At 47.2% G+C, this 25,521-nt stretch overlaps 1 protein-coding gene across 1 annotated transcript in view; it reads left to right on the top strand.

The window, feature by feature from the left end:
• FBXL16 (F-box and leucine rich repeat protein 16) overlaps positions 1–20,627 on the top strand; it is a 239,253-nt gene extending 218,626 nt beyond the window's left edge. Inside the window, exons 3-6 of the mRNA XM_063935458.1 lie at positions 6,391–6,899; positions 8,979–9,063; positions 18,560–18,623; positions 18,746–20,627. Of these exons, the coding sequence (XP_063791528.1) occupies positions 6,391–6,899; positions 8,979–9,063; positions 18,560–18,623; positions 18,746–18,894 (807 nt within the window). The 3' untranslated portion in view covers positions 18,895–20,627. The remainder of the gene's footprint in view (positions 1–6,390; positions 6,900–8,978; positions 9,064–18,559; positions 18,624–18,745) is intronic.
• The last annotated feature ends 4,894 nt before the right edge of the window (positions 20,628–25,521 follow it).

Raw genomic sequence — 25,521 nt, 5'->3', positions numbered from 1 at the left:
CTAGGCCTGTATTTACTATATTTACTAAATGCAGTTTTAGCAACACTGGTATTTTATTTTGTAGCAGTATGTAGTATGCAGAAGTGTCCAGTCCCGCAGCAGATATTTGACATTACACATTTATAAACTCTTCTCTTGTAGTACAGAATACGATCCTGCTATCACCCCTCAGGCTGTCGTGGGCTCCCTGCAGAGGCTCAGTAGCCAAGAAGTCTGATATGCATTGACAAAACGCTTTTCCATCCATTAGCACGCACGGCCTACGAGGCACAGACCACCTGACTGACCTGTACAGAGCCGCCAGTACGCAAAATACTAACGATCTGCAGTATGTAATGTCAGCAGTCTGATATCAGAGAACAGGTTATCACAGTGGAAAGTAGGGGGTTGTTATTTTACAAGGGGAATCTGTGGTGCCAAGAGAGGGGGGGAGAGGGTACTAATTACCCAGGCTCAAGTCTGATGGAGGGGCCAAGGTCCCCCCTTCCCCCCTCCTCCTTACCTGACAGCAACACTTGCAGCTCTTCTCCTCATACCAGCACACGCTGATGTGTGCTGGGATAAAACGTGGCCAGGGAAGCGCTTAAAATACTTTTTTTTCAGTATTTTTTTCTTAAGGGTGCCTGGCCACACCTCCCTTGATTAGGCCACGCCTCCTGAAAAGTACCTGAGGCCCAGCCAGGCTCTGTATGTACTGCCCTGGAGGGAATTGCTGGTGTCACTACAATACTTAGTATTGTAAAAAAAATACCCTCTGTACACACTGACAAAAACTTCAGTCACAGACCGCTGTCATCTGTTATCCTCTACAACCCCGGACCCCAGGCTGCATGAAACTGGCAACAACATTGAGGCATGAGGCACTGCACTCTGGGACATAGTCTACCTCCTGCCTCAGTGATTTCTCTAATTTCTGGTAAATTTGTTCTCATTAGGTTTACTGGTGACGTTCATGGCAATTAAAATTTGTTCTCATTAATATTTGGTCCGTTCACAATATGTTTGGCCACGTCATAAACGGTGGACGGGCAACACAACGCGTATGTTCCACAAAATGAAATTTACATGATGTCGTCTCCAGGGATGTCTACATATAACATTCAGGGGCCTACAGTACTTGTCAATATCCCTGGTTCCGCTGACAGAAAATAAATGAAATAAATGCTCAAAAAATAGATAAGTATAAAAAAATTTAAAAAAATACCCTCTGTACACACTGACAAAAACTTCAGTCACAGACCGCTGTCATCTGTTATCAGCATAGGAGACGACATCATGTAAATTTCATTTTGTGGAACATACGCGTTGTGTTGCCCGCCCGACGTTCATGGGAATCTGTTTAGTTCCTGCACAGACAGCGGTCTGTGACTGAAGTTTTTGTCAGTGTGTACAGAGGGTATTTTTTATTTTTTTTTATACTTATCTATTTTTTGAGCATTTATTTCATTTTTTTTCTGTCAGCGGAACCAGGGATATTGACAAGTACTGTAGGCCCCTGAATGTTATATGTAGACATCCCTGGAGACGACATCATGTAAATTTCATTTTGTGGAACATACGCGTTGTGTTGCCCGTCCACCGTTTATGACGTGGCCAAACATATTGTGAACGGACCAAATATTAATGAGAACAAATTTACCAGAAATTAGAGAAATCACTGAGGCAGGAGGTAGACAATGTCCCAGAGTGCAGTGCCTCATGCCTCAATGTTGTTGCCAGTTTCATGCAGCCTGGGGTCCGGGGTTGTAGAGGAGGCCATAGCTTTCCTTTTTAAACCCTGGGGTGAAAGTGCTGGTGGCCTGATTTAGTGGCGGACACAGCGGCGAAATCTGCGCAGGTGGTTTTCATACAGTACGTGCCTCCGAGTCGTGTCGAGCATGACTCTCTGCGCACAGAGATGCAGCACAGAGTCGGACGCTGGGTCTGAGAATTTCTGGAAGGCAACGGGGGTGTGGCGAAGCCGTTGCGGCCGTGACGCGGTCCTGACGATGAAAGCGGCTGCATTCAAAGACACACGCCCGCTCACAAATGACACCACACTCAGCCGTAGAAACTGCGCAGATGCACAGTGATGGAATTGTCTAAAGTCGTTGCAGGTGGGCGTCCCCGTTGTTTCATCATCAGACGTAGCATTAGCATTAAGACTCGTCTGTGTCCACCTAAGAATTTGGCACTGTATGTCGCTTTAAAATAATGAAGGGAATTTAGGGGCATATTTATTAAGGGTCCAATTTGGGTTGTGAATATTTTTCTGTCAGATTTGCAAAACATTCAATATCTCAAAACTGACCTTTAGTTAATTTCTGCCTTAGTGTGGGAGGATTGCTAAATTTCCTATATTTCTACATTTACAGCACTTTACAGCGAGATAATCCTTGTGCTAAACAGATTTTAATTTCAATGCACTCAATACGGCAGCTTCATGCTGCAACATGGCTCAGTGCCTCTGGCTCCTGGAAACTGACTGCGAACTGTTGCTCCTGGTACATCGTCAATGGATCGTTATACCCAGAGCTCAGAGAGTGCCATATATGAGGGGAACTAATGGCTTCTCTATTGATCATATGAAACCATATTTCCTACTGGAATGAAAGCCCGTGGAGATGCAGGGAGATTGGCACCTTCTCTGTATGCCAGGCTGATAAATCCATTGCCTCCTGGAGCTAATAATTGCTAGATCCATCGGTGCTGGAAGTAAAAAGTCCCCTGGTTAAATGAAAACATAATGCAAAAAAAAATCAGGCTACTCATGCTCCTTACTTTAAGACACTTTTTTTAGAACTCAGCTTAGATGCAGGTTCTAATTTGCCACCAGGGCCTGAGCACACAAGTGTTTATCTGCAGGTTCTGTGCAGGAACTAAACATTCCCATGAACGTCACCAGTAAACCTGGGCAGAAGTAAGTTCTTACAGTAAGGTCTGCACAATTGGGGGAGGTGTACAGGACCCCAGACAGGCCCGTGGTGCAGGAGAACCATGTATGAGAACAATGCTGGAAATTGGTCTGTGAAACCAGATATGATAAGACTGGACAGGGCAGCTCAAAATCCAGGCTAAGATGGGGCAGCTAGTACTGATTCACAGGTCAAATCTAGGCACAGATCAGGCCAGGTGGCAAACTGCAATGATCAAATCCAGGCAGGGTCAAGACAGGCAGCATAACAGCAAAAGTAAAAACTGGCACAGGGCAGGGCAGGTGGTTAACTACATTGATCAAATCCAGGCAGGGTCAGGACAGGCAGCATAACAGCAAAAGTCAAAACCGGCACAGGGCAGGGCAGGTGGCAAACTACGTTGATCAAATCCAGGCAGGGTCAGGACAGGCAGCATAACAGCAAAAGTCAAAATAGGCACAGGGCAGGGCAGGTGGCAAACTATACTGATCAAATCCAGGCAGGGTCAGTACAGGCAGCATAACAGCAAAAGTCAAAACAGGCACAGGGCAGGGCAGGTGGCAAACTATACTGATCAAATCCAGGCAGGGTCAGTACAGGCAGCATAACAGCAAAAGTCAAAACAGGCACAGGGCAGGGCAGGTGGCAAACTATACTGATCAAATCCAGGCAGGGTCAGTACAGGCAGCATAACAGCAAAAGTCAAAACAGGCACAGGGCTGGGCAGGCAAGGATCAGGTGATAACGGTTCCACAAACAAGTAACATGAGGTCAGGAGAAGGGTATAAACAAAGGGTCTGATGCAGAGGTGGATGCAGTGTCGCTGTATACGCTGGCAGCCAATGTTTTAAGTCTGCACATGCATCCGAGTCGCACTGCACATGTGTTCCAAGGGTTTTCCAATGGCTTTTGCAGAAGAAATCATGAGGCATCGAGGAGGTATTTCGGTTGGCATTCCTGGGAGGTCACAGGGGAGTAGCTAGGCAGACGCTGCCACCTAAAGATGCAGTTGCACTGAGCTCAGCGGCCAAGTCTCAGTGGACATTCTGAGCAACCGTAGTGCTTGCACAAAGTTCAGTGGTGCGACTGATGTCCATTCATTGATGATTCTTTGTAAGCAAGTGGCGGATTACAGACGCAGGCGGCAGTTGTCTCAACACAAATTCCAACGCAATTAACAGAAACTCGCAGTGGCGCTGCGTATAAAGATGCCATCACTACTGCAACAGCGTCCCCACCTCTGCATCAGGATCAAGAGCTCTACCAACATAATACAATGTATGTCATATAGGAGGAAAGGGTATGGGTCATTGGGTTGACCCAACTTAGGTCGACACTCATTAGGTCGACCATTGAAGCTCGACATTGCCATTAGGTCGACATGCATTAGGTCTACATGGCCGTTAGGTCGACACGTACTAGGTCGACAGGTCAAAAGATCGACATGAGGTTTTTGACTGTTTTTGGTGTCGTTTTCTCCGTAAAGTGACGGGGAACCCATATTAGTGCACCGTGTCCCCTTGCATGGCTCGCGAAGGTGCCTTGATCCGCTACCACTTCGCTCGGCACAGGTTACCATTTCAATCAGTAGCGGATCTTGTTACGGGCAAGCAGGATTTTTGCCCGGGGCGCCGCCGCCGTCTGGAGGGCACCGCCACCGTGGCAAGATCCGCTACTGGTGCTGTGCAGTGCGCGATGAAGTCATCGCGCACCCGCACTGCATTGTGGGACTGGCACATAGACGCTAGAGGTCATAATTGACCTCTAGTGTCAATGCGGTGCTATGGGAGAGACGTCATGATGTCTCTCCCATAGATCCGAGGAGCAGCGCCGGCGGCCGGAGACGGAGGGCAGCAGTGGTCAGGAAGCAGGAGCGGGGATTGCAAGTATTAATTATTTTTTTTTGTAAGCGCAACTAGGGGGCATAACTCTACAGGGGGCAATACTGCTGGGGGCACAACTCTACAGGGGGCACCGTACTGGGGGCAATACTACTGAGGGCACAACTCTACAGGGGGCACACTACTGGGGGCACAACTACTGAGGGCACAGCTACAGGGGGCATAACTGACCACGCCCCTTCTCCATGAAGCCACACTCCTATTTTTTCGCCCTGGGCACCACAAGGTCTAGATCCAGCCCTGGTTCCAATCGTAGTCCACGTGGATCGTCAAATATGAAAAAATCCCCCCCCCCCCAAAAAAGTGAAAAACTCATGTCGACCTTTTGACCTGTCGACCTAGTATATGTCGACCTAAAGCCCATGTCGACCTAATAGCATTGTTGACCTTCAGTAGTCGACCTAATGAGTGTCGACCTACTGTAGTAATCTGTATGGGCTGGTTATACCTCCGCCGGTATCCTGACAGTGGAATGCCGGCAAGGGGGCGGGGGACGAGCGCAACAAGCCCCTTGTGGGCTCGCTGCACTCACCTCGCCGCGGGCTCAGTGGCGACCTGCCCACAGCGTGGCATGCTGACTGTCGGGATTCTCAGGGGGCGGGATGTAGGGGGAGGCATTGTGACCAGCGGTCTTCTGACCGATCACATAACTACACCCCATCTGTATATTATAAGGGGCACAGAAGATGTACTCTGTAAAGGTTAGCCAAACGTCTGTGGTGGCTGGCCACGCCCCAGTGGAGCCTGGCCACATCCTTAAGCATGGGCCCCTACAACAGCATTCCCCCCTGGTGGGCCCTTCATGCCCCAGTCCGACACTGTGTAGGTGCATTTGTGTGTATAACCTGTACTTATACGTGTTATGTGACAGATTCTTTAACACTGGATGATGGAGCTTCAGTCGTCCAATACATTATTATATGACTATGGGATGTTGGGAGTAAGTCCAGGAGATGTATCCGGTTTCTATGTGTTTGTACCTTTAAAAATGTATATAGGGGTTATAATAAAGGATATAGAACATGTATGGAATGGATTGTTGGGAGTATAGAGGCCCGTTAAGCTCCTTTGTAGAGTTTATCCTCCCTAATAGCTGTTTAAGTTCTATCTCAACTCTTTTCTCCTTTAGTAAACGTGTTAATCTATACAAATGTCTTTTCCATATGTCCTGCTGGGCTACTAGATGACGGGCCTTTAATGTAACTTGGCCCCATTCCAGCGTTTCTCATTCATGCACAAAGCAGTGAGAATTAGTTGCCACTTAAAACAAACATAGAAAAACTGTGTCAGAACATGTTCCTGGTCATCTAGGGGTTAAAAGGGAGCTTCAGCCTCCTAATGACTTTGCAGAGCTTGGAAGTGTCATATCTAAGGGCAATGGAAAAAAACTCCATCTGGATAAAGATAAAGGATTTTGTGGAAAAGCGCAGGGGGAAGACAGACATATAAAGACAGAGATATAGCGCAATAGTGGCTATAGGAGGACATGTACGACTCAATAAAACACGGTTGATAAACCCCTGCATGAGTCTTGCCTCCTCAGGTATGTGAGCTGTTCTCTAAATGTAAAGTTTGTTCTCTTCCCATTTTTCCAGGTGATGCTGGAGCAGATGCAGGGAGTGGTAAGACTGGAGCTGTCTGGTTGCAACGACTTCACCGAGGCCGGCTTGTGGTCCAGCCTGCACGGACGCATCACGTCCCTGAGTGTCAGTGACTGCATCAATGTGGCGGACGATGCTGTAGCAGCTATCTCTCAGCTCCTCCCCAACCTGGGCGAGCTGAATCTCCAGGCCTACCACGTAACGGACACAGCGTTGGCCTACTTTACTGCCAAACAGGGCCGAGCCACGCACACTCTGCGCCTCCACTCTTGCTGGGAAATTACCAACCACGGCGTGGTAAACGTGGTCCACAGCCTGCCCAACCTGACTGTCCTCAGCCTGTCCGGGTGCTCCAAAGTGACAGACGATGGCGTGGAGCTGGTGGCGGAGAACCTGAGAAGACTGCGTGGACTGGACCTCTCGTGGTGCCCCAGGGTGACAGACACAGCCCTGGAATATATCGCATGCGACTTGCACAAGCTGGAGGAACTGGTGCTGGACAGGTAGGTGGGGAAATGGAGTAGACAGAGTTATGGGAGCATTGCTTCAGCTGATTCCAATATTCACGAGAATTTGGCCTATTAATCCATGCAGATCCAGTGATGTTGCTGAGGTATGAGGCACTTCGTCCTCATGAATACTGACAGGTCCGCCTTAAGAGAGAGGTTAGGTGTCCTGGCTCAGAGTCGCAGGAAAAGTGTCCGCAATGCGACTTATTTGCACTGCGCATGCATCCCAGGTGATCCGAGGCATATTTGTTTGGGGTGTGGTATTGAAAGTCGACAGTAACTAGGTTGACAATGTCTAGGTCGACCACTATAGGTCGACAGGGTGTCTAGGTCGACAGGGTCTTTAGGTCGACATGTTCTAGGTCGACAGGTCAAAAGGTCGACATGAGTTTTTAATGTTATTTTGGTGTCGTTTTCTTCGTAGAGTGACCGGGAACCCCAATTAGTGCACCGCGTCCCCTCGCATGGCTCGCTTCGCTCGCCATGCTTCGGGCATGGTGCCTTCGCTCCGCTGCCGCTTCGCTCGGCACAGATTACCGTTCCAATCGTAGTCCACGTGGATCGTTAAGTATGAAAGGGTTAAAAAAAAGAAAAAAATTGTGAAAAACTCATGTCGACCTTTTGACCTGTCGACCTAGAACATGTCGACCTAAAGACCCTGTCGACCTAGACACCCTGTCAACCTAGTTACTGTCGACCAATAGTGGTCGACCTAGACATTGTCGACCTAGTTACTGTCGACTTTCAGTCCGGATCCCATTTGTTTGACGCTTGTTAATGTAAGAGAGTATTGCTGCTCAATACACTGAGCATCTGAAAGATTGGTGTATGGATGAGACATTGGGGGGGTATATTTATTTACTAAGGTGGGAGTTTTTTTTAGAAGTGGAGATGTTGCCCTTAGCAACCAATCAGATTCTACCTATTATCTTCTAGAAGCAGCTGGTTACCATGAGCAATTTCTCCACTTCTCCACTTCTAAAAAAACTCACATCTTAGTAAATATACCCTTAGATCTCAGGGGAAAAAGAGAAAATTAGACAAAAACTGACAATATTGGCATCACGGACTGCAGCTGGTATTATTTGAAAAGAATCGTGCCTTTATACTATTTCCTTAAAATATGTGGAAACTGCTGTTTCCACTTGTTTAAGGGCAGAATGAAGTATCCCGGCTCAGATTTACCCATTAGCAGATCAGGAGATATCCATTCTGCATACACTTCTCCCTGCGTGTGCCTGTAATCACAATTGCATACCTTCCCAACATGACCATCTCCAGGAGGGACACAATGCTCTGCTTCTGGACCTTTCTCTTAATGTTGGATTGCCAGCACCTGTGTTGAACAGGTTAGATAACAAAGGTGTTTCACCAAAGGGGCTGTCAATACTAAATGAAGAGCGAAGTCCAGGAGCAGAGCATTCTGTCCCTCCTGGCAGGCTTGGACTGGCCCACAGGGGTACAGGGGAAACCACCGGTGGGCCCTACTGCCTGGGGGCCCACCACCTCCTCTAGGGATCAGGTTCCAGACTGTGCTGTTACTAATCTAGTACATTATCTTGCATGCACTACAGTATTTACTGTATATATTTATCTAGGGGACCAACCCATGCAAAATGGTTAGGCAAACCAATGTGGCGGCTGGGCACACCCCCTCTAGAGACTGGCCACACCCCTAAACATGGGCCCCTACCACTGCATTTCCCCGGTGGGCCCTACATGCCCCAGTCCAACATTGCCTCCTGGAGAGGATCATGTTGGGAGGTATGCAACTGCCACTCTGTACGGGTGCAATCAGGACACACACACGGTGCAGTAACAAACTGCTCCACTACGCCTGACATTGGCAGTGCACCCACCTCTGAATGAAACCCTTAAATGGAGAAGGAGTAGGGTCCCCCAGCCACACAGAGAAGGAACGTGAGGGTCGCAGTAGTAACGTGAGTAACGGAAGAGAGGCGCGAGATTGGCAGTTGGGTGGCAGGGGTAGAGAAATGCTTCCGTGTCTAATAGAGAAATGCCGGCCACAGTCTGCTCATGACCCGTTGTGTTGACCTCTGCTCCTCTCCACAGGTGTGTGCGGATCACAGACACAGGACTCAGCTACCTGTCCACAATGTCATCGCTCCGCAGCCTGTACCTACGCTGGTGCTGCCAGGTGAGACTGCAGCTGGGAGTTGGCAGCAGAGTCTGTCCATGGTATATATACAGTATCGGTTATATATGATAGCGTGGCAACAAACTGTGCAATACAGCCACTCGCCCCAATCACTGGCTGCCCAACATGGAGTCTCTGATGCTAACTTGGACCTAACTGACCCACTACTGGCCGGTGACCATAGTTGTTAGGTGTCTGCCGCCAACCAGATCTCCCCAGTATGGCTGTAATCTACCCGGTTCTGGTCATTTGGCCTCAAATCTTGATGCACTGTATGTCCCGCTTTGGTCTTCAAAACAAAATAGATCAACAGGAACTCAGTATATCTAGATGACAGCCTGGAGATAAATACGTTAGGAACTTTTGCATATGTTTTATGTTGGCTATAGCCTCAGAGCAATAGCCCCATCTCAGGTATTGGGCGGGAGTTACTAAAAGGTGAAAATCCCATTTTCAGAGTTTTGAGGCATTCCCATATACTGTATACCACACTCCGGAATGCGATACGTTCCAGAGTTTGGACTCAGTAGGTAACACTATCTGTGGGTGGCATTACCCAGTAGAGGCCTATTGGCTTCTTTGCATGTTTCTTCTGAGAAGGATCAAATCAGATCCCTCCCAGCACCCCCGGCGGTCGCAGAGGGACTCCCAGGTCCTAAACCCAGAAGTCCTTATATCGCAAACAAGAGTTCTTGACGGGAGAGCTATCTTTTGCGTATTTTCTGCCATTATTATCACCAGTATGTTCCCGATAAGCGGCGTGGAAATTGGCTGCTCTCAGAACAGACCTATGCGTATCCCAAACAGCTGTGGGGGAGATGTATCAAGTTGTAAACAGAATGGAGAGGTGGGTGGACCAGTGGAAAAACAATCAGCTTCTACCTAGCATTTTATAAAACGTACTTGATAAATGCAACCTCAAAGCTGATAGGTTGCTATGGGCAACCACTCCACTGGTCCACTTCTCCGCTCTTTTCACTGATTGATATATCATCCCCTATATCTTTTTCTGGATTTTTTTTCCATTTATTAATCACCTAATTTCCTGCCGAAAACTGCAGATTGCACGTGATTTACATAGCCTATTTAACAAAGCCTGAATGCAGGAGGTATCAGAGGTGTGTCAAGCTTCAGGGAATCTAATGCCACAGTCCCCTGTGTTTGGAGCTTAGCCCCATTAGCTATCTTCAGATGGCGCTAGCCGGGGATGCGGTCACATTACCAGCGATCAGGATGCCGACAGGCTGAATGTCGACACACAGGGACTATTCCCACTCGTGGGTGTCCACAACACCCATAGAGTGAGAATAGAACCTGTGGCGATTGCAGTGTGCCACCGAGCCCGCAAGGGGCTCTGTTGCACTTGACCTCCCCCCCAGAATGCTGGGATCTCGGGGTCAGTATGCTGACCTTCGGCATCCCGACCGCGGCTAATCATACCCAACACGCTAGCCAGTGTAGGCGATGAGCTACAATATGGCTGGAGCCAGGGTGGTACAGGGGAAACCACCGGTGGGTCCTACTCCCTGGGGGCCCACCCCCTCCTCTAGGGATCAGGTTCCAGACTGTGCTTACTATTATCTTGCATGCACTACAGTATTTACTGTGTATATTTATCTAGGGGACCAACACTTGCAAAATGGTTAGGCAAACCACTGTGTTGGCTGAGCACACCCCCTCTAGAGACTGACCACACCCCTAAACATGGGCCCCTACCACTGCATTCCCCGGTGGGCCCTACATGCCCCAGTCCGACATTGGCTTGAGCGTAACCTCCTCCGGCAGCGGGAATGTGGGCATGCGCAGTGGCTTCCCCCGAGCGTCTGGGAAGTGAAGTCTTCACAATGAGGAGATAGCTTCTTCAGGGCAGATCATCCTCAGATACACTGTCCCAGCATGCAAAGTGTGATACATAGGTGTGATAAGTCAGATCTCTGAGCTGCAGGATAAATCCATGTTTATCAGGTGAAAAACACAATAAGTAGGAAATAAATCCCTAAATAAATTCCAATGGGAATTTGTCCTAAGTGCTCTATCAGCTTATAAATATCATATTATCCCTGGCGATTGCTGTATGGCCATTGCAACACAAAGGATATCATCTACAAAGAGCTGACGGTCTTATGGCTAAATGAATTAAACATCGATTATCAAATCTGCAGATCTTTGCTGCCAGTGACTGACGGTTTTAAAACAACAGCAGGAATTAATGGCTAAACAAGCCTAACTTAGCAATATTTCCTATTGTCATTTTCAAACCATCGGTCAATTTTACTGTCTTCGCCATCACTGAGGGGACCACCAACGGTCTCCGTCGCTGGTGACATTACAGTGGCTACTGGCGGCTGTGGACTGCACTTGCACACAGGGTTGCCATCAGAAATTGTGGGGCCCGGGACTGACAAAATAGACAGGACCCCTCCCTCCCCCCCAAAAAAAAAGATTCTGCCCCACAGTCCCCCCTTGACGGCTGCGCTGCTTGCACAGCATTAAAGCACGATCGACCATCTGAGTCCTACACCAGACATAAGGAAATGACCAAACCACGGCGCTATACACACACAGGGAAAACAACAATATTCATGTGGCGTTTAGAAGTTCTAATATCCTTGTTTCTAGTCATATATTGTATATATAGAGAGACACTAGGCCTGTTTCAGAGCCACACGAAAACCAATGCCATATGGCAGGTGCAGGTATCGATGGCGCACGCGATGGTGTGCCGATGGTGAAGTATATAGAACCCATTGGCGGTGCTACTGCATGCAGAGGCGCAGGGAGTGCTGGCACATTCAGACACAGGCATTTCTCTATCGTCCTAGTGGATGCTGGGGTTCCTGAAAGGACCATGGGGAATAGCGGCTCCGCAGGAGACAGGGCACAAAAAGTAAAGCTTTAGGATCAGGTGGTGTGCACTGGCTCCTCCCCCTATGACCCTCCTCCAAGCCTCAGTTAGGTTTTTGTGCCCGGCCGAGAAGGGTGCAATCTAGGTGGCTCTCCTAAAGAGCTGCTTAGAAAAGTTTAGCTTAGGTTTTTTATTTTACAGTGAGTCCTGCTGGCAACAGGATCACTGCAACGAGGGACTTAGGGGAGAAGAAGTGAACTCACCTGCGTGCAGGATGGATTGGCTTCTTGGCTACTGGACATTAGCTCCAGAGGGACGATCACAGGTACAGCCTGGATGGTCACCGGAGCCTCGCCGCCGGCCCCCTTGCAGATGCTGAAACAAGAAGAAAGTCCAGAATCGGCGGCATGAAGACTCCTCAGTCTTCTTAAGGTAGCGCACAGCACTGCAGCTGTGCGCCATTTCCTCTCAGCACACTTCACACGGCAGTCACTGAGGGTGCAGGGTGCTGGGAGGGGGGCGCCCTGGGAGGCAAATGAAAACCTTTTTTGGCTAAAAATACCTCACATATAGCCTCCGGGGGCTATATGGAGATATTTAACCCCTGCCAGAATCCATTAAAGAGCGGGAGACGAGGCCGCCGAAAAAGGGGCGGGGCCTATCTCCTCAGCACACAGCGCCATTTTCCCTCACAGAAAGGCTGGAGGGAAGGCTCCCAGGCTCTCCCCTGCACTGCACTACAGAAACAGGGTTAAAACAGAGAGGGGGGGCACTAATTTGGCGTTAAAAATATATAAAAAAGATGCTATAAGGGAAAACACTTATATAAGGTTGTCCCTATATAATTATAGCGTTTTTGGTGTGTGCTGGCAAACTCTCCCTCTGTCTCTCCAAAGGGCTAGTAGGTCCTGTCCTCTATCAGAGCATTCCCTGTGTGTGTGCTGTGTGTCGGTACGTGTGTGTCGACATGTATGAGGACGATGTTGGTGAGGAGGCGGAGCAATTGCCTGTAATGGTGATGTCACTCTCTAGGGAGTCGACACCGGAATGGATGGCTTATTTAGGGAATTACGTGATAATGTCAACACGCGGCAAGGTCGGTTGACGACATGAGACGGCCGACAAACAATTAGTACCGGTCCAGACGTCTCAAAAACACCGTCAGGGGTTTTAAAACGCCCGTTTACTTTAGTCGGTCGACACAGACACAGACAGGGACACTGAATCCAGTGTCGACGGTGAATAAACAAACGTATTACTTATTAGGGCCACACGTTAAGGGCAATGAAGGAGGTGTTACATATTTCTGATACTACAAGTACCACAAAAGAGGGTATTATGTGGGATGTGAAAAAACTACCGTAGTTTTTCCTGAATCAGATAAATTAAATGAAGTGTGTGATGATGCGTGGGTTCCCCCCGATAGAAAATATGGGCGGTATACCCTTTCCCGCCAGAAGTTAGGGCGCGTTGGGAAACACCCCTTAGGGTGGATAAGGCGCTCACACGCTTATCAGAACAAGTGGCGGTACCGTCTATAGATAGGGCCGTCCTCAAGGAGCCAGCTGACAGGAGGCTGGAAAATATCATAAAAAGTATATACACACATACTGGTGTTATACTGCGACCAGCGATCGCCTCAGCCTGGATGTGCAGAGCTGGGGTGGCTTGGTCGGATTCCCTGACTAAAAATATTGATACCCTTGACAGGGACAGTATTTTATTGACTATAGAGCATTTAAAGGATGCATTTCTATATATGCGAGATGCACAGAGGGATATTTGCACTCTGGCATCAAGAGTAAGTGCGATGTCCATATCTGCCAGAAGATGTTTATGGACACGACAGTGGTCAGGTGATGCAGATTCCAAACGGCACAAAGGTGTATTGCCGTATAAAGGAAGAGGAGTTATTTGGGGTCGGTCCATCGGACCTGGTGGCCACGGCAACTGCTGGAAAATCCACCGTTTTTACCCTAAGTCACATCTCTGCAGAAAAAGACACCGTCTTTTCAGCTTCAGTCCTTTCGTCCCTATAAGAGTCATATCTGCCCAGGGATAGAGGAAAGGGAAGAAGACTGCAGCAGGCAGCCCATTCCCAGGAACAGAAGCGTTCCACCGCTTCTGACAAGCTCTCAGCATGACGCTGAGATTGTACAGGACCCCTGGATCCTACAAGTAGTATCCCAGGGGTACAGATTGGAATGTCGAGACGTTCCCCTGCGCAGGCTCCTGAAGTCTGCTTTACCAAGGTCTCCCTCCGACAAGGAGGCAGTATGGGAAACAATTCACGAGCTGTATTCCCAGCAGGTGATAATTAAATTACCCCTCCTACAACAAGAAAAGGGGTATTATTCCACATTATATTGTGGTACTGAAGCCAGAAGGCTAGGTGAGACCTATTCTAAATCTAAAAAAATTTGAACACTTACAAAGGTTCAAATCAAGATGGAGTCACTCAGAGCAGTGATAACGAACCGGGAAGAAGGGGACTATATGGTGTCCCGAGACATCAGGGATGCTTACCTCCAGGTCCCAAATTTGCCCTTATCACTAAGGGTACCTCAGGTTCGTGGTACAGAACTGTCACTATCAGTTTCAGACGCTGCCGTTTGGATTGTCCACGGCACCCCGGGTCTTTACCAAGGTAATGGCCGAAATGATGGTTCTTCTTCGAAGAAAAGGCGTCTTAATTATCCCTTACTTGGACGATCTCCTGATAAGGGCAAAGTTCAGGGAACAGTTGGAGGTCGGAGTAGCACTATCTCGGATACTGTTAAAACAGCAGGGGTGGATTCTAAATATTCCAAAATCGCAGCTGATCCCGACAACAAGTCTCCTGTGCTTAGGGATGATTCTGGACACAGTCCAGAAAAAGGTGTTTCTCCCGGAAGAGAAAGCCAGGGAGTTATCCGAGCTAGTCAGGAACCTCCTAAAATCAGTGCATCATTGCACAAGGGCCATGGTAAAAAAATGGTGACTTCCTTCGAAGCAATTCCAGTCGGCAGATTTCATGCAAGAACTTTTCAGTGAGATCTGCTGGACAAATGGTCCGGATCGCATCTTCAGATGCATCAGCGGATAACCCTATATCCAAGGACAAGGTTGTCTCTCCTGTGGTGGTTACAGAGTGCTCATCTTCTAGAGGGCCGCAGATTCGGCATTCAGTTTTGGATGTTGGTGACCACGGAGGCCAGCCCGAGAGGCTGGGGAGCAGTCACACAAGGAAAAAATTTCCAGGGAGTGTGATCAAGTCTGGAGACTTTTCTCCACATAAATATAGCTAAGGGTAAATTTATAATGCTCTAAGCTTAGCAAGACCTCTGCTTCAAGGTCAGCCGGTATTGATCCAGTGGGATAAAACATCACGGCAGTCGCCCACGTAAATAGACAGGGCGGCACAAGAAGCAGGAGGGCAGTGGCAAAAACTGCAAGGACTTTTCGCTGGGCGGAAAATCATGTGATAGCACTGTCAGCAGTGTTTCATTCCGGGAATGGAAACTGGGAAGCAGACTTCCTCAGTAGGCACGACCTCCACCCGGCAGAGTGGGAACTTCATGGGGAAGTTTTCCACATGATTGTAAACCGTTGGGAATTACCAAAGGTGGACATGATGGCGTCCCGTCTGAACAAAAAATGGGACAGGTATTGCGCCAGGTTAAGAGACCCTCAGGCAATAGCTGTGGACGTTCTGGTAACACCGTGGGTGTACCAGTCGGTGTATGTGTTCCATCCTCTGCTTTTCATACCTAAGGTACTGAGAATTATAAGACGTAGAGGAGTAAGAACTATACTCATGGCTCCGGATTGGCCAAGAAGGACTTGGTACCCGGAACTTCAAGAGATGCTCACAGAGGACTTATGGCCTCTGCCGCTAAGATGGGACTTGTTTCAGCAAGTACCATGTCTGTTCCAAGACTTACCGCAGCTGCGTTTGACGGCATGGCGGTGGAACGCCGGATCCTAAGGGAAAAGGCATTCAGGAAGAGGTCATTCCTACCCTGGTCAAAGCCAGAAAGGAGGTGACCGCACAACATTATCACCACATGTGGCGAAAATATGTTGCGTGGTGTGAGGCCAGGAAGGCCCCACGAAGAAATTTCAACTCGGTCGATTCCTGCATTTCCTGCAAACAGGAGTGTCTATGGGCCTCAAATTGGGGTCCATTAAGGTTCAAATTTCGGCCCTGTCGATTTTTCTTCCAGAAAGAATTGGCTTCAGTTCCTGAAGTCCAGAAGTTTGTCAAGGGAGTATTGCATATACAACCCCCTTTTGTGCCTCCAGTGGCACTGTGGGATCTCAACGTAGTTCTGGGATTCCTCAAAACACATTGGTTTAAAACCAGTCAAATCTGTGGATTTGAAGCATCTCACATGAAAAGTGAACATGCTCTTGGACCTGGCCTGGACCAGGCGAGTGTCAAATTGGTGGTTTTTTTCTCAAAAAAGCCCATATCTGTTTGTCCATTCGGACAGGGCAGAGCTGCGGACTCGTCCCCAGTTCTCTCCCTAAGGTGGTGTCAGTGTTTCACCTGAACCAGCTTATTGTGGTGTCTTGCGCCTACTAGGGACTTGGAGGACTCCAAGTTGCTAGATGTGGTCAGGGCCCTGAAAATATAGGTTCCAGGACGGCTGGAGTCAGGAAAACTGACTTGCTGTTATCCTGTATGCACCCAACAAACTGGGTGCTCTTGCTTCTAAGCAGACTTTTGCTAGTTGGATGTGTAATACAATTCAGCTTGCACATTCTGTGGCAGGCCTGCCACAGCCAAAATATGTAAATGCCCATTCCACAAGGAAGGTGGGCTCATCTTGGGCGGCTGCCCGAGGGGTCTCGGCTTTACAACTTTGCCGAGCGGCTATTTAGTCAGGGGCAAACACGTTTGTAAAATCCTACAAATTTGATAACCTGGCTAAGGAGGACCTGGAGTTCTCTCATTCGGTGCTGCAGAGTCATCCGCACTCTCCCGCCCGTTTGGGAGCTTTGGTATAATCCCCATGGTCCTTTCAGGAACCCCAGCATCCACTAGGACGATAGAGAAAATAAGAATTTACTTACCGATAATTCTATTTCTCGGAGTCCGTAGTGGATGCTGGGCGCCCATCCCAAGTGCGGATTATCTGCAATACTTGTACATAGTTACAAAAATCGGGTTATTATTGTTGTGAGCCATCTTTCAGAGGCTCCGCTGTTATCATACTGTTAACTGGGTTCAGATCACAGGTTGTACAGTGTGATTGGTGTGGCTGGTATGAGTCTTACCCGGGATTCATAAATCCTTCCTTATTGTGTACGCTCGTCCGGGCACAGTATCCTAACTGAGGCTTGGAGGAGGGTCATAGGGGGAGGAGCCAGTGCACACCACCTGATCCTAAAGCTTTACTTTTTGTGCCCTGTCTCCTGCGGAGCCGCTATTCCCCATGGTCCTTTCAGGAACCCCAGCATCCACTACGGACTCCGAGAAATAGAATTATCGGTAAGTAAATTCTTATTTTTCACAGAGGTATGGCCGCATTTTGAGCGTTAATGCACCCCGCCAATAATCACCATCGGACAAACATGCCCGTTTAGGTATACAACTCGGGAATTTACTAAGAATTCATATTCACAATCACTGCCAGTGAGATCCGTGCATGCTTATCAGTGGGAAGGGGTGTGAATGGGTTAAAAATCGGAAAAAAAAATTGCATGGGGTCCCCCCTCCTAAGCATAACCAGCCTCGGGCTCTTTGAGCCGGTCCTGGTAGAAAAAATCCAGGGGAAAAATAACTGGGTTCCCCCATATTTATGCCACCAGCACCAGGCTCTGCGTCCGGTCCTGGTTCAAAAAATACGGGGGACAAAAGACGTAGGGGTCCCCCCGTATTTTTTGAACCAGGACCGGACGCAGAGCCCGGTGCTGGTTGATTAAACATGGGGGGACCCCAGTCATTTTTCCCCCTGTATTTTTTCAACCAGGACCGGCTCAAAGAGCCCGAGGCTGGTTATGCTTAGGAGGGGGGACCCCACGCAAATTTTTGTAGGATTTTTAACACTTTCCACACTTCATATAACGTACACAATGAAGCCCTGCTCGGATCTCACTGATACGGCCGGGATTCATTGTGTTATGTCAGGCAGTGTTTCACTAATCACTCCCGTAAAACACTGGCCGACAATACGAATCACATCGACATCGGAAAATACAAAAGAAGACAACTCGGCAGCTTAGTAAATTACATGCACTTTATTCAAAAAGTTGAAAACCCCCCACGGCCGCTACAATTCGAGATTAAACTCCCACCAAATCGTCAGAAATACAAATTTTAGTAAATATACCCCCTGTTGTGTTTCTATGTATAATGTGGAGACTTTATGATGCCTCTAGAAATAGCGCCACCTAGGGGAAGATAATGGGTTATTTTGCTTGATTTTTTCCAAATACAAAACGAACGGTAAAGGAAAATTTAGGTCTCTGAACTTTTCCATACACAAACAATCGTAGACACAAAAACGTAATCATGTTCTTTTTCTTTGCGGGTGACTTTTTTTTTTTTTTACAAATACAGATTCATCTATTTTCATGCTGATGTTGGTGTTTATGTAGTTAAATTAAAAAAAAAACAGAATACGATATTAAAAAAATTTCAAAAACTTTCTTTGAATGTTACAGGTCCAGGATTTTGGCCTGAAACATTTATTGGGGATGAAAAGTTTACGACTCTTATCGCTGGCCGGTAAGTATTTAAGGCTGAATCCACTGCAGGTCTGACATGGTGGCGACTGGTCCATCCAGAAAAATTACACTGTTCAATAGGACCATCTTTAGTGATTCAATATTCTACTTGTCTCATTGCAGGTTGTCCTCTGCTCACAACCACTGGCCTCTCTGGCCTGGTTCAGCTACAGGACCTGGAAGAACTGGAATTAACCAACTGCCCTGGTGCCACTCATGAGCTCTTCAAGTACTTCTCCCAGCACCTGCCTCGCTGTGTGGTGATTGAGTAAGGAGCAGGGGCTAAATATTCCGACTCTTAAAACCATATCCTCAGAACCATTCCTAGCACGGCACCATCCAATCGTTGACTTTGGCAACTGGGTTGACAACCGAGCCACTGACTTGCTGAAAAGCAAAGAATAGCAAGATCCTGGGAGATATTTCACACTCCGGTTTGTGAAGATTCATTCCATGTGCCGAAGAAAGGGTTGTAAATTTTCCACGCCTCATCTCTTGTCTTCTTTGTCGTGGACTGTTCTGATACTCACAAGTAGAGCCGGCTCCCACCCAAAAACCCCATCAGCGTTCTCTACAAGGATTTTATGGTGTGAGGTTGAGTACAGCACATTGTGGAGTGTTGCTTCCAGTTCAGTGGTGACCCTCCATATTTTGGTTCCTAATGCTTTAGAAGATTGATTATTTTGATTCTGGGTTTCTGGTATCCTAAAATTGCTTGGCATCACAGATGAGGAGAAATAATGAAGAACGCCGGGAATGCAAACAGGTTTTCTTGAGGAGCGGTGACATGTCTGGTGGATTGTGGTGCTTCTGAGCAGTAGTAGTTTGACAGTCATGAGAAGGTTCTGCATGGATGTTGAAAGGGCTTAACTCCATGTTATGGCTCACATTGAGATGGAGTGGTTAGCGTGATCCATATAAACCCATCTTGTACCATAATCCTGTTTTGACTCTTTTAAAATTTTTTTGCAAACCTGATTTCTAAATATTGTATTGACATTTTAACATCAACCCATTTCCTTTTTTTTCTTGTTCAAACTTTATATAACTTATCTTTGTCCTTTAGGCATCAATCTCATGATTGTTTTCATGGCATTGGTGCATCCATGGTCTATGTAAGACGGTGGTAGGTTATGGTGGCAACTGAAGAGAGTCACCTAATACAGCACGTCTTTGTTTGAAGATTAAAAAAAATGATGGAAGATCGTCAAGTTCCACTATGTTGAACTGATTGCCTTTGACTCTCTAGCCATAACCACTAGCGGAGACATGACAGCTCTTGAGGTGTGCTGGATGGTCATCCTGCGGCATCTGAATCAACTTTGAAGGCATTAACTGGCAAGCGTAGGGTAAGATGAAGGACGTGGTATAAATAATGACTAGAGGGACCACCAGCAGGAAATGCCTTGTATAAAACCTTGCTTGGATGGAGAGGCGCTTTCCCTCTCTTGTACACCTTCCCCAGCGTGCCCTAGTGCCTGTACATTATCACCCTTGCTCGATTCACTGCTTTCATCCCGATTAGATGATGGAGAACTTTTAAATTCATTGACTCTTTCCACGGCCTGCCCCAGATGCGGGTGGCTGGGGAGAAGCAGTGTGGGTTGTTGTGTTTTTTTACGACATTTGTGCTTTTGACAACTTTGTCCCAAGTTCTCAAGAATTGTCACACGATGATGCTATAGAGAAAGGATGCTTCAGGGGTAACATACAATCAGATAATCCTTTTCTGTCCCTCTTGCCTTGCTGTCTTCTGCTACTTCTATCCATCTATACCACAGGGTCACTTTCTCTGTTGTTATCTCTCCTCTCTCTCTCTTTCTCTCTCTCTCTCATATAACGCAGTTTGTCTCTATGTACACGTGTCCCATATTCTCTTCCCCGCATGTTTCTTTCCGTCTGTCTTTATTCCGACTCTTCTCACTTCTGGAGAACACCGTCTATGGAACAATCTTGTGCTGTTTCTCACCATGCTTTAAATATATTAAAAAAATATATATCAGAATTCCAAGTTTTCATCCTGAGAAAATAACCAGCTGTCTGTTTTATTTATGTATCTCTTATTATTTCTTTTGCAACTAGCAAATCTCAAGGATTGGGCAGGCATCCATCATCACCACGGTAATGATAATCGCCATCAGTTTGTGGGTCCATGTTTGGACTGATTTTTTTAATTCTCTCAATCAATACAGTTACGTACACACACATGCGCACAAACGCACACATAGCCATAGGCACCCCTGACAAACATCCAGTGGTGAAACGTGTCCGTTGGCCTCCCACATTGGTTCTGACTTCATGTCCTTGTATATCGCTTGGCGAGTTGGGGACTCAGCTGATTGCAGTGCATTTGTCAGATGAGCTCACTGAAATTTTACTTCTTGTAAGCAGCCATTTTATTGGATCTTTTTTAGTGAATGTTCAAATAAATCCATCGGTATTACACTCTGCACACATAGCCATAGGTACCCCTGACAAACATCCAGTGGTGAAACGTGTCCGTTGGCCTCCCACATTGGTTCGGACCACATGTCCTTGGATATCGCTTGGCGAGTTGGGGACTCGGCTGATTACAATGCATTTGTCATATGAGCTCATTGATATTTTACTTCTCGTAAGCAGCCATTTTATTGGATCTTTTCTAATGAATGTTCAAATAAATCCATCGGTATTACACTCTGCCAGCATGCAATGGCCTGGGATTTACTTTTGGATTGCCGATGTTGCACTTTCATTGGAGTCAGAAATTTGCAAGAGACCTTTGAGTATTTTTGATATGCCTGTGTAAAGTCTTATTAATGTAGATGCAGCATTCCTATGTGAGATACACACCATCTTTGTGATATTACTGTCAGATTCTCAATTTGTATTGTAATCTGAACTGGGGCTGCAGGGCAGGACACTGGAGGGAATGAAACTAGGAGGGTGAATGATGCTTATTCTCATTTAGGGGGTTTATTCATGAAGCAGTGAAAAGAGTGGAGAAGTGAGCCACTGGAGAAGTTGCCCATGGCAACCAATCAGCTTCTCTGTATAATTTTATAGTATGCAAATTATAAATGTTACTTCAGTGCTGATTGGCTCTTCTCCACTGGCTCACTTCTCCACAGTTTTCACTGCTTCATAAATAGACCCCTTAGTATAACCGCTAACTGGCCACAGGAGAATAGAGTCAGCGGTTACACATGTATGCTACCTGGCAGTGTCAGCTAATAATATATATCCTAGAACATTTGAGTGCTATGAATATAGGATGATTCAACATGCTACAGAAGGACATGAGTGTCTGCAATAGCAGCTGTAGAACTTGTGACAGTCAATGGTAGCGGCTCTGGACATAGCTATAACGGGTAGTGCTGGAGACTGCACGCAGGAGGCTAAGTACTGTATGGCAGACTATAGTCGAATGCGCAGGTATTGCTGCAGGTAGCAGACAGCACACTGGTGTAAAATGAGCACTGACAACAAGGGAGAGCGAATGGTAATTCCTTGTTGCAGAATGGTGAGCACTGAGCACAGAGCTGAATCAGGTAGTAGAATAGGAGCACTCTGGTTAACACTGGAGAGGAACTGGAACAGATGAGAGAAGCTCAAGAACAGAAGAATGGCTTCTGACACATTGATGTCATGTGCAGCAAAGAGACTCTGTGAATGGCTGTAACAGGCTCAACTTACCTCAAGCAAGATGGTGATGCCACACCTCACCGGACCACAGCAACAGATGAAAACTGGTGGCGGGTGTGGGGAGAGAGTCTAAGTACTGGATTTATTAAAACTGCAGTATGTGTACCACTTTATCTTGTGTGTGTATATATATATATATATATATATATATATATCAGTGACATGCGGTGGGCTGAGGCAGAGCCTTTCCTATATATATATATATATATATATATATATATATATATATATATATAAATAATAGTTTTATTTTGCCAAGGTGACCGCGCAGCCCAGTAACCATTTCACAGTAAGATGTTAATGGCCCTGTCACTAAGACCTCTCTAGCCACCAGCCAGCTATCCTGGCATCAGTCATATATGCCAATGGCCCAGACAGACCTTATATACCCTAGACTCCCCCTCTCGCTCCGAGATTGACAGGCAAATTACACTACCACCTTGCTTTTAAAAAAAGGAGCTCCTGACAGGTGTTCTATTTTGATTACTCACATGCCTTCAGCTGTTCCAGGCTGGAGAGGAGACAGACACTGAAATCAACATGAAGGTAAAACACAAATTTTACTGTTTTAAAGTTGTCATTATTTATTATTATCTTTCCTATGGCGTCACAAGGGATCCACAGCGCCCATTACACCGTACATAATCAAATGAGCAAACAAGAAAACAGCATGTACAGTTCAAGACAATATAGGACAGGTATAGAAAACCAGGGTTTAGGTGCCATCAAAGGGAGTATGGAGTACAAGATTGTGTAAGTAAGAAAAGGAAAAGCACATGAGGAAAGAAGTCCCTGCTCTTGCGAGCTTACAATCTAAAAGGTGAGGTGCTAATAGACCGGGGTGACACAGTGTCACAGTGCGGGTGCGACGGTCGCCGAGCTTACCTTTCCGCCACGTGCTGGGTCTCTGGGGGGTCTCCTCCGGCGGGCTCCAGCTCCCAGCTGGCATCTTTCTGGACCACGGGCGCCGCCATTGTGTCGGTGTCCACGTGGGCAGAGTGGACCAATGGCGTGGCCCGGAGCTCTCGCCACCAATCAGAGGCAGGGCGGGCTATTCAAAAAGAGGCACTGGGCAAAGCTCCAGTGCCTGAGTATCGTTGCTTCTAGCTACCCCCAGGCTTATGCTGCAGCTCTCTGTGCTCCAGTGCTTTTAGCTACAGCGTGTCTCCCAGCTCTCTGAGCTCCAGTGCATCCAGCTTCAGTGTGCCTTCCAGCTCTCTGTGCTTCAGCGCTTCCTGCATACAGTGATCTTCAGCATTGTGCACCAGTCATCACTCATTTCGTCATCGTGTCCTTCAGCACCATTCACCAGTCATCACTCATTTCTTCAGTGTCCTTCAGCATCGTTCACCAGTCCTCACTCGTTACTTCAGTGTCCTTCAGCATCGTTCGCCAGTCCTCACTCGTTACTTCAGTGTCCTTCAGCATCGTTCACAAGTCATCACTAATTTCGTCCTCCAGTGTTCTTCAGCACCATTCACCAGTCATCATTAATTTCTTCATTAAGCGTCCTTCAGCATCGTTCACACGTCATCAAGTATTTCTCCATTCAGTGTTCTTCAGCATCGTTCACAGGTCATCACTCATTTCTTCATTCAGTGTTCTTCAGCATCATTCACAAGTCATCATTCATTTCTTCATTCAGTGTTCTTCAGCATCGTTCATAAGTCATTATTCATTCGTCATTCAGTGTTCTTCAGCATCGTTCACAGGTCATCACTCATTTCTTCATTCAGTGTTCTTGAGCATCGTTCACAAGTCATCACTCATTTCTTCATTCAGTGTTCTTTAGCATCATTCATAAGTCATCATTCATTCGTCATGCATTGTTCTTTGGCATCGTTCTCGAACATTAATTACTTATAAAGCTGCATGAGGAGCTACATGAGCTACATCCGGCCATCTCTATTTTGACCCAGCTACGGTTCCTCTTCCCAACCATCGGAAGAATCCCAGAGTACCTAACTATTTCGTCCCTGGTCTGTGACACACAGAAGGAGTAGACAGTGAAAATAGACAAGAGGGTTAGGAGGAGAGTTGGCTGGGTTTGGTGAAGAAGTGGGTATTGAGAGCCCGTTTGAAGTTTTGTAGAGCGGTGGAGAGTTGGATGGGGAGAGGTAGAGAATTCCAGAGATAGGGAGCAGCACGTGCAAAATCTTGTAGGTAGGAGTGGGAGGAGGTAATCCGTTGGCAGGAGAGACGGCGTGCATTAGCAGAGCGAAGAGGACGGGTGGGAATGTAAAGAGAGATAAGGTCAGAGATGTAAGAGGGAGAAGAGTGGGTGAGGGCTTTGTAGGTGAGTGTGAGAAGCTTGAATTGGATTCTGAATGGGAAGGGGAGCCAGTGAAGGTCCTGCAAGAGAGGGGATGTGGATGTACATTTGGTGAGGAAGATGAGATGGGCAGCAGCATTGAGGATAGATTGGAGTGGAGAGAGGCATTTTTTAGGGAGGTAAGATAGGAGGAGATTGCAGTAGTCCAACCTGGAAACGACCAGTGAGTGGTTGAGGGTCTTAGTAGCCATCCTGGGTGAGAAAGGGTCTGATCCAGGAGATGTTTTTAAGATGGAAACGTCAGGTTTGTGAAAGGTACTGGATGTGTGGTTTGAAGGAGAGAGAGGAGTCAAGGATTACTCCAAGACATCGCACTTGGGGGCTAGAGGAGATAGTTGTGTCGTAAATGGATAATGAAATTGTGGGAAGTGAGGTTATGCAGGAGGGAGGGAAGATGATCAGCTCGGTCTTAGACATGTTAAGTTTAAGAAAGCGCTGGGACATCCAGGAAGAGGTAGCAGAGAGACAGTTGGAGATACGAGTGAGGAGAGCAGGGGAGAGGTCAGGGGAGGAAAGGTAGATTTGAGTATCGTCAGCATAGAGATGATATTCTAAGTCAAAAGAGCAAATAAGCTCACCTAATGAGGATGTGTAAAGAGAGAAAAGGAGAGGCCCAAGAACAGAACCTTGGGGGACACCTACTGGTAGAGGAAGTGGAGGGGAGGTGGAGTCGTGAGAGGAGACAGAGAAGGAACGGTCAGAAAGGTAGGAGGACAGCCAGGAGAGAGCAGTATCACGCAAACCAAGGGAGTAAAGGATTTTCAGGAGGAGAGGGTGCTCTACAGTGTCAAAAGCAGCAGAGAGGTCAAGAAGAATATGCAGAGAGTAGTGACCCCTGGATTTAGCAGCAAGGAGGCCATTGCAGACTTTCATGAGGGCAGTT

The sequence above is a fragment of the Pseudophryne corroboree genome, chromosome 7 (assembly GCF_028390025.1).
Source record: "Pseudophryne corroboree isolate aPseCor3 chromosome 7, aPseCor3.hap2, whole genome shotgun sequence".
NCBI classification, from domain to species: Eukaryota; Metazoa; Chordata; class Amphibia; order Anura; family Myobatrachidae; genus Pseudophryne; species Pseudophryne corroboree.
Note: the sequence above shows the minus strand (reverse complement) of the source record. Positions and strands in the feature narration are given on the sequence as shown.